The 9,366-nt window shown below is 37.5% G+C and overlaps 1 protein-coding gene across 1 annotated transcript; it reads right to left on the bottom strand.

The window, feature by feature from the left end:
• Nucleotides 1-555: 555 nt before the first annotated feature.
• On the bottom strand, nt 556-5,120 carry LOC308692416 (uncharacterized protein). The gene is made up of 5 exons (XM_081368397.1): nt 4,871-5,120; nt 4,354-4,788; nt 3,450-3,577; nt 3,247-3,353; nt 556-3,148 (listed from the first exon to the last, which is right to left on the bottom strand). Exons 1-5 carry the CDS (start codon nt 5,016-5,018, stop codon nt 3,019-3,021), a joined length of 948 nt encoding a protein of 315 aa, XP_081224523.1. The 5' UTR covers nt 5,019-5,120; the 3' UTR covers nt 556-3,018.
• Nucleotides 5,121-9,366: the final 4,246 nt, after the last annotated feature.

The raw sequence follows: 9,366 nt of genomic DNA, 5'->3' as shown, positions 1-9,366 counted from the left end.
AGAATGGCTTGCAGGACTGAAGAGAACTTTTGGCTCCGAAGCGAAAACATATCTGCATGTTTCCAGCGTACTTCCTTATATACCCATGATGTGGGGCAGACTTACACTATGCAAATTCCGCAGACCCATGGCATTTCATTGCCATTGGCTCGTTTTGTATACTCGAAGGTGAGAGGATTTCTAAGCGAAACACTATTCGTCGTCATCCGACGTAACTCGGAGTGACCACGAAAGGGAACCCTATTGTCATTAAATCCTTTCAATAGCAAATAAAGTGCTAAATAGTTTTGATTTGGTATTGACTTTGAAGTGCTACCAATTGCAATTCAATATTGTCACTCTATAGCAACGCTCTGCCACATATTAAGCTATCGTAATATTAAGTGCTTATTTAGCCTTAATTGCCCCTCCAAGATATCCACCCTTACAATAGCAATCCAGATTGATGCCTACTGCCGATCAGGCTAAATCCATTTTAAATGTATGCATATATCTGTGAACTAAGATATTTAAGTAAAGATATCAAACTCTCTGTAAGAACAACATGACAGAGTGAAAACATGCTTTGTCTTTATTAACCAAACATATGGACAACACAACACAAAAATGCACTTGACTTAGGTACAAATACTTCTTTTTTTACTGAAAATATTTCTGCATTGAAAACAGAACTTTTGCTGTCTTTCCTTTTTTGAGACCACATAACACATGAATGACTTTAAATGGCAACTAGAAGCAATATAGCAAATCCATGGAATATAAATTATTTTAATTTCCCTCTCTCTCTCTCTCTCTCTCTCTCTCTCTCTCTCTCTCTCTCTCTCTCTCTCTCTCTCTCTCTCTCTCTCTCTCTCCCTCTCTCCATATTAACTAGATGTACCGCAGGGCGGTACAAAATATGACCGCCGCTCAGGCCTGCACTGGCTTTCCACAAAAATAAATGACGTGGAGCAATTTGGCTGTATTGCGTGTTTATGTATATACCTAAAAAAAGTAGTAGTATGTGCATGTCTGTGTGTATGTGTGTGTGTTTGTGTATGTGTGTGTCTGTGTGTGTGTGTGTCTGTGCGTGTATGTGTGCCTGCGTACATGTGTGTGCGCGTGTGTGTTTGTGTGTGTGTGTCTGTGCATGTGGATTTGTATGTGTGTGTATGGGTGTGTGTCTGTGCGTGTGGATGTCAGTGTGTGTGCATGCTTGCGTTTGTTTTTTATTCCTGCATGTGTGTGTGTGACAGTATCATCCTAAACCAGCAACCCTTCGCTCAACACCACCATCTACAGGCCGATGAGTGTACAGTCACTAAATGTGCACATAAATGAATTTATTTTATACCCCCCCATGGATGAAATTCTACAAAACCTAGCAGAGGATACCCCCAGAGGATGTCAAGTTAATCATACACATGAAATATGGTGCAGTTCTGAACATCTCCACTGAAGATAGGGGCGATTAAAGCAGAATAATATTGCATTTTCATTTTTTATGGGAGGGGCGCAAATCACAAATGAGTGATTATGGGCTAGGTTGATGTGGGCCCTTAAGAGCAACATACCATAAAAATTTCTTCATCCTCGGTGCCACGGTTCAGGTAGTTATTTAGGAAAAACTGCATTTTTTTGGGTTTGGGGGGGCCCAGTGCGGGGGGGGGGGGGGGGGGTGGCCCCCGGGGACCAAATGAAATTTTTACGTAGAAGTCTAGTGGGGCTACATGCCCACCAAATTTCATGTTCCCTGGTGTTTCGGTGTCCCTGGTATCATTGACGAAAAATTCACGGGGGGCCAGCGCGGGGGGGGGAGTGGCCCCCGGGGACCAAACGAAATTTTTCTGTAAAAGTCTAGTGTGGCTACATGCCCACAAAATTTCATGTTCCCCGGTGTTTCGGTGTCCCTGGTATCGTTGACGAAAAATTCAGTAGATGACGGGAAAAAACAAACAAAAAAACTTTGACAATCGATTATGGGCTAGGTTGGTGTGGGCCATTAAGACCAACAAACCACAAAAAATTCGTCATCCTCGGTGCCACGGTTCAGGTAGTTATGTAGGAAAAACTGCATTTTTGGGGTTTGGGGGGCCCCAGCGCGGGGGGGGGGAGTGGCCTCCTGGGACCAAACGAAATTTTTCCGTAAAAGTCTAGTGGGGCTACATGCCCACCAAATGTCATGTTCCCCGGTGCTTCGGTGTCCCTGGTATCGTTGACGGAAAATTCAGTAGGTGACAAAAAAAAAAAAAAAAAACTTTGACAATCCCTATATGACCGCTTTCGCTAGCTACGCTAGCGGCGGTCATAATAAAAGTTGGAAGAAAGTAATTTCCATTGGTTTCTATTTTTCAAAAACACTTTTTTTTCCATTTTTCAAAGAATGAAAGGCTTATTACAACTGATATTATCAGCCTAAATGTGTAAATGAACTACATAATTTTGTGAGCTTTAGAGAAGTCAGCTCAGCAACGTTTTATACTGTGTTGAAACAATAAGCATTTGCATGTTGAACAGACCTAAAGAAGCTACTGTACATTAAGCTACTGATATGACTGGAGTCTTCATCTCATGAGAGATCACATCATTTATTTTAATCAGTTAACTTTTTTTGCTTTAGTAAACAAGTTCACTTGTAATAAGAACCTTTTAGGCACGAAATTGTTCATCTGGGGAAAGTTATGAAACTGAGGGGTGGTTTAATTAATGCAAAATAAACTAAATAAAATAATACAAAAATATTTGCATACAATAAAGTTTAAAATTGTTAATTGACCCCCCGGTCAAATTGTTCAGATTAAAAAAATCAATACTGTAAAGGCTGAAGATCATTAAAATGCATTTCAAAAAGTTGCCATGTTTTAATGTGACCTTCATATAACAAAAAGACAAAATAGTTTCAATTAAAAAAAGTGAATGAATTTGAAGAAACACCCATGTTCCACATTTCTTTCATCATCAGTTGAATGGACTGACATACTGAACTAGGAAACACCTTTATGTATTTTTTTTACCTAAACCTGCAGTTTATGGATTTACTTATTTTAAAATGGCGTCCTCACAGATCCACTGAAAAACATCATTACATGGATAATCAGCCAATCCTGGCTCATAATTTACAGCACAATCTTCATCCGTTCTGCCATTTGGCTCTCCAGACGCCCAGAGCCTGAAATTAAAGATCAGCATTTGCTTTCTGTGTGATATGATACTGACTGTGAGAATCATTTATTAGACAATAATCAGTTGAATTCAGTGATTTCTCACCCAGAGGTCAGTGTGCTGCCATCAACCCATTTCCATGTGTTCTCCACATCACGGTCAGTCAGACCAGTCCAGACGATAACATTAGCAGACATTTTCTTAACAAAACCCTGAGTAAGTGAAACAATAACACATTTAGATCTTAAAGAGAATTAACAATTTTCTTCCTATAAACTGTCATCCAGTCAGAAAATGAGTTTACTCACTTGTTCTTCTCTGTTGTTTATGATGATCAGATCGGCTCCTCTCTCTGTACAGTATCTTCTGCTCTCAGTCCAGCTCTTCTTCTCAGAGGAAATGAAGTAAAGACTGGATTTATAGTAAATCCATCCATCTGTAAACACAACCAGTTTAGGTTTAAGCACTTTATTCCCATCACACTGATCTACAAACTTATTTTTAACTGGTTTCACCTAAATAAGGTGATTAGTAATGCACATAGCTGCCAACTTTTGAGTTTAGCCTGGAGTAAGATTTATGGGGAGGGGGGGTTATTGTCATAAGTGTATTGTGATTGTCAAAACATTTTCGTAACTAAACTGAATTTTATTAGGTTTAGTGACAGCATGTTTCAATGTTTACATGGTACAATTTCTGGTAAGCTATGTTTTTTTATTATTATTGCTTGACACAAATTTCACAATTAAAATTAAATTAAATTCTTTTGATTTGATTTAATATTGACTCATTTGGATAAATAGGTACACAAGATAGGCGTTAATTTTTCTCACGAAAAAAAAAACTCACCTAATGCTGTTAACATAAGTATTATTAAGTATTATTTAAGGTTAAAATAATGATAATTCCCCACACTGGCCAGGGTGAGAGAGCAGGGCCTGTCTCTCATTCTGATAGCACCCAGGTGGCCCAAAGCACCATGGCTGGGGGAGATAATCCCTCTGTATCATAAGTAACCTACTCTGTCTAGTCTGTCGGTCTCCGTGTCCTCTTTGCTTCATGATTTTTCTGTGTGTGAGAAAATGGATATGTGAGAACGTGTGAGAAGTGTCAATCGCGCGAGTCTCATGGTGAATGCGTGAAAGTGGCAGCTCTGAATGCATCCTGTAAAAACGAAAAAACCAAGTTTAGTTTTTAATATACTTTGTTTACCCTTTATACGAACTGACAGTTCATTTTTCTCCTTATTTAACTGGTCTCTGTGTTTAATCAGCTCAAGGTTACTTGATGATAATCCATCTCTCTCTTTTGTCAATTGCGTGTTCCTGGTAAGTAGCTCATCTCTCTCTTCTGTGAGGTTGGAGATCTTGGTTAGTTGCTGGTGTGTCTCTTCTGTGAGGTTGGAGATCTTGGTTTGTTGCTGGTGTGTCTCTTCAGTGAGGATGGAGATCTTGGTTAGTTGCTGGTGTGTCTCTTCTGTGAGGTTGGAGATCTTTGTTTGTTGCTGGTGTGTCTCTTCTTTATAGTTAGTGCTCTTTGTCTTGATGTGGACACACAGCACTATGACCGCAGACAGCAGAAGAACACACAGCAGAGCCAAACACACGAGAGCTGCTCTGGAGCTTCTGTTCCTCACAGTATCACTTCCTGAACACCACAGATATGAAGATCAACGCTAATTGCTCGTATTACTCAAATGTGTGTGTTATAATGAATTTAATATCAGTACCTGTGTGTTGAGGTGTTTGGGAGTTCTCTGTTTCTGTCCTGACATCAGAACCGTTTATAGTATCCACATTAGCATAGATATCCATCTCTTCTTCATCTACTCTGTCCATGCCATCTTTCCTGGGAATGTTCATATTGCCGTAAGACATATTCAGTCTGCTGAAGTAGATGTGAGATTATTAGAAGTTGTTTCTTCAAGTGGATTGCACTGCTCTGAACTTCTGCTTTTGAGCTTTACTTTCAGCAGACACAACCACTTTCGTCAAGATCATGTGATATCCAGATGGGAGGCTAGTGACAAAAACTTTTTTTTTCTCTCTCTCTGTAAAAATTATTTATTTGTACTTGTGCATTTATGTCTTGTGTTTAGATGTATGTATATGACATTGTCTATATACTTTATTAACATGGACAAAGCCTGTTATCATACTGAAGTTAATAGACCTGCACAGCTACTAGAACTCGTTTCACCATATAATTAGAGATCAACTGAAATAATTTGGATCTTGACTGTTTTACGTTCATTTTGACATCTTTACTTTAACAAGTACTTATAAATATATGTACAAAATTCTGTTTATGGGTGTGAGCTTTAAAGGAGTTTTTTTTCCTATTTAGCACTGCTACTTGGGTGGAGTGATTTGCCCGCAGCACCAGAGAAGCCCTGTGATGAGGAGCAGAGAGTTCCTCAGAGTCAGAGCAAATCACCCCGCAGAAGTAGCAGTGCTTCGCCTTCTGAGAATATAGTTCCCAGTATGTATACGGTTAGAAGATGGCTGTGTCTCATGTGACCTTGTTATTTGTACTTATTGAGTCTTTGTGCTAAGCTAAGTTAGCGGTAGGAGCGTCAGACAGAGTTACTTTAAGTTTGGGAGGAAGATGTGTTTTATTTTTAAATGAGGGAACGGCTGCAACACATAAAACATGTCAGATGAGGCCCTACTGACACATACATGCAAATTCACACACTCGCCAAAGAAGTAAAGTGAATATTTTTTTTAGTTGTTTGTCACATGGTATGTTTCACACATCACCTTCTGTTTTCTTCTAAATTGTGATAGATGATGATAATATAAGAAAAGACCAGAGCTGCCAACTTAAACAGGCCTAAACAGGAACATTAAAATTCTGCATTAACCCTTAAAGACCTAGAACATTTTTGGGGCATCTGACTCGCCAATTCTTTTCTTTGTTGCTCGGACTCTTTGCTGAGTGATCCTTTTACGGGGGAAAAAGCATAACACTAAATGCATGGCAAAGTTTTTCTTTTAAGTATAGTTCAGGATATTGAACTAAATATAGATTCTGTACATGTGATAATGCAAGTTTGTTTACTTGAATTTTAAAGTTATTTTATTTCTTAAGTAAAACTTGTAGGTTAAGAACATATTTTTGGAGTACAATATAGTTAGCATCTTATTTGCCATACCTTATGCCCCTCAGATATCCAGAGACCATTCTGTATCCAGAGTTGGGAGTGGTTGCAAGAAAGTCTGCCACAATTCGTTGGAGATCCTCCTCACTAATGTCTGTAAAACTCTGCTTCACTGATAATTCCAGTTCTTTCATTCGTCTTCTAATTGTTCTAACACTCACATCTAAAAGTCTAGCAATTTCAGGAACAGTGAAGTCAAATTCAAGAAGGAATTTAACCTGTTAAGCTGCAACCCCACTTTTGAAAAATCCCCAGAAATGACATACCCAAACTGAAACAGATACAGTTCATGAACCCTTTGCACTAAAAGCACAAGTATGATCTCATTTGAAAGCTGACACCTGGCAGTTTATTGTAAATGTAGAATTAATTATTGTCATAATGAAAAATATAGTTATAAATAGCTTCAAAATTTTGTAAAGTTATTAGAAATGTATTTTTATGAAACATTTTCATGAAAATAAAATTTAAGTTGGCACTAGCAATCTAGAAATGCACTACAGCTAAAGTCACATGTCTGACCATGTTATATGTACAATATGAAGATAAGTCTAAAACTCTGTATTTAGTTAAATGTTTTTCAAGATCATGTCATGACTTTATTTTGATTTGACTCTAAAATGCTGCTGATGATTACAGTCATCTTCTAAGTCATCTATTCAGTCGTTTGTCTCTATTGTTTTGTGGTGCAGACGATCCCTATTCAGTCTCAGTCTCCCCCTGCACCCATTCACACCTCTCCAGCCTGGTTATGGCTCTAAATATGCATTTCTTTTGTCTGCATTATAGTTACTAACGACTGGCTATTCACAGGCATAGGGTTTCAATCCCTAAATTCTTTTATCAAAGTTCTCACTGTATCTAACTGTATCAAATGCCCTTCTGGAATAAAGAAACATTTCAGCAAGCATTCCTATTTAGAAACAAAATCATAAAAGATAACTTCTAGGTTGCAGGTGCACCTAGAGCTAGCTAGCATGTTAGCTTAGCACACCATCAATACACGACAATTTATGAGATTAAAACCATTTTTGTGCTCCAAACTTACTTTATAACACTTTATAAGTGTTTTAAATAATCTTCTGTGATCTAATATTGGGAATAAGCCCATCAGATAATGATGAAAAATTGTGCCAAATTAAACAAGTAACAAGACTTACCCTGATGAACGGGATTGGTTCATGATAGATTTGAATTTCGCCAACAAAAATCCAATGTAGTCAGTCAGTGAGCGGAAATAGGTGCAGATTCAACGAAATTAATGCAGCAGGAGACAGACTTCACCCCGCAGCCAGTTTCATTGGTCAACTGGAGTCATGGCACTGTAGCAAAAGGTCTTTACAATTGGACGCGAAAGCTGCCTATTCCACGCAAAGGCGGGCGTAAACTTAAAAGCCTTTGGCCTAAAGATTAAAAGGAAATGATCAATTCAACATAGACAAGGTGTGTACTTTGTATTCATAATCCTATCAGACCACATTTGTAGGCAAGGCTATCTTACACTATCTGTTAGTCTATCTGTTAAGGGTATCATAAAGTAGACATGTAGGCTTGTATTTGATATGTCAATTTGTATGATAGAAATGGTCAGCATATTTTATGTAGCCTACTATAAATAATTCATTGCCTATGATTTTTATATTCAGGCAAAGCAGATGGGATACTGATTGCAGTTTTCACCACATCTGTATAAGGTACAGCGTATTTCTATTGAATAAGACACATTCCAAAATTAGATCTATTCCTGAACCTTCCGATTTAATGGGAGATGGAGAAAATTATGTAGAATATCGTGCTTTTCAGAAATGGGCGTTAAAGCAGGCCAGGTTTGTCAATAATAGCCTCTGCTACTTTCTTTAACTTTAATAATACACTGCACATAAAATCAGCCATTGCAATAATCATATGTGGACTAGTTAGAGGATACAATCAAAGCATAAGAAGTTAAACTAAGGTAAGAAAAACACAAACGTGTTACAACGTGTCTTCACACGTTAACAACACGTTCAGTTACTTGCACTTCCACCGGTCGCCATAGGAACACGTTAACAACACGTGAGCACATGTAGGAACGTGTTGCTTATGATTTTATGGAAATAATCAATACTTTAGTTTTGGCTCATTGTTTATATGTGGCACACATGAAAATCAACAAACCCTAATTGCAAAGTAAATTATATTCAGCTGATTATTTCTAAATGTAATAGAACTCGTATACAAATGTTTTGATTAAACCTTTCCACTTTAACATTTATGATGTTTATTTGTGAAAGATTATGATAATTTAGTAATTTTATTAAGATTGAGTCAGTACTGAGATCTCTTAGTTCTTGAAATAAAAGATTGTGCTTGATTAGATTTTATCCACTTTTTATTAGTTTGTTATTTGTTTGATATTATGCACATTTGTATGCATGTTTTTAATCTAGGCTACATTACAGTTTTTCTGAATGGCTAAAACACATTTCTCTGAACTATCACCCACTTTCTCAAAACCATAAACACAAAACCAAACAACAGGAAAACCCCTAAAGTAGATCCAGCCTTGACAACATTCTCAACACCCATGCTCTTTCTCGTCCACGTCCACATCCTCTTCCTCTTTGTTCACCACCTCTGTGTATTCATATACTCTTTCTCCTCTCCCTCTTATATTGTTTCCATCCATTGTTGGTATCAACATTTCGAGTCAATTTTGGCACTCTGAAATGACTTGTATTTTGTACAGTTGGTTTAGACACATCACTAAAAAAAGTGTGAACAATCTATTGAACTTTTGCTTGCCTGTGTTTAGCATTTTGAAACACAATTGCATCAAAGTGCAAAATGTGTTTTAGTAAGTGAGAATGTGTTTAGAGCTTTTTTTTTTTTTCTTTTTTGAAGAGTGCATGAGATTTGCAAACAGTGTTTTAACTGCCTGAACTTGTTTAATGTTTTACAGAAAGACTGTTTTATTCAATAAATTGGTTTAGGCGATTGAGAATTTGGTTCAGAGAATGGAGTTTAGTGTTTTAGCAATTCAGAAAAACTGTAAAAGGCTTATTCAAGTACAGCAGGATTCA

The sequence above is a fragment of the Scardinius erythrophthalmus genome (genome assembly GCF_964197995.2).
Source record: "Scardinius erythrophthalmus genome assembly, chromosome: 6".
Lineage (NCBI taxonomy): Eukaryota > Metazoa > Chordata > Actinopteri > Cypriniformes > Leuciscidae > Scardinius > Scardinius erythrophthalmus.
This window is presented reverse-complemented; position numbering and strand designations above follow the sequence as displayed.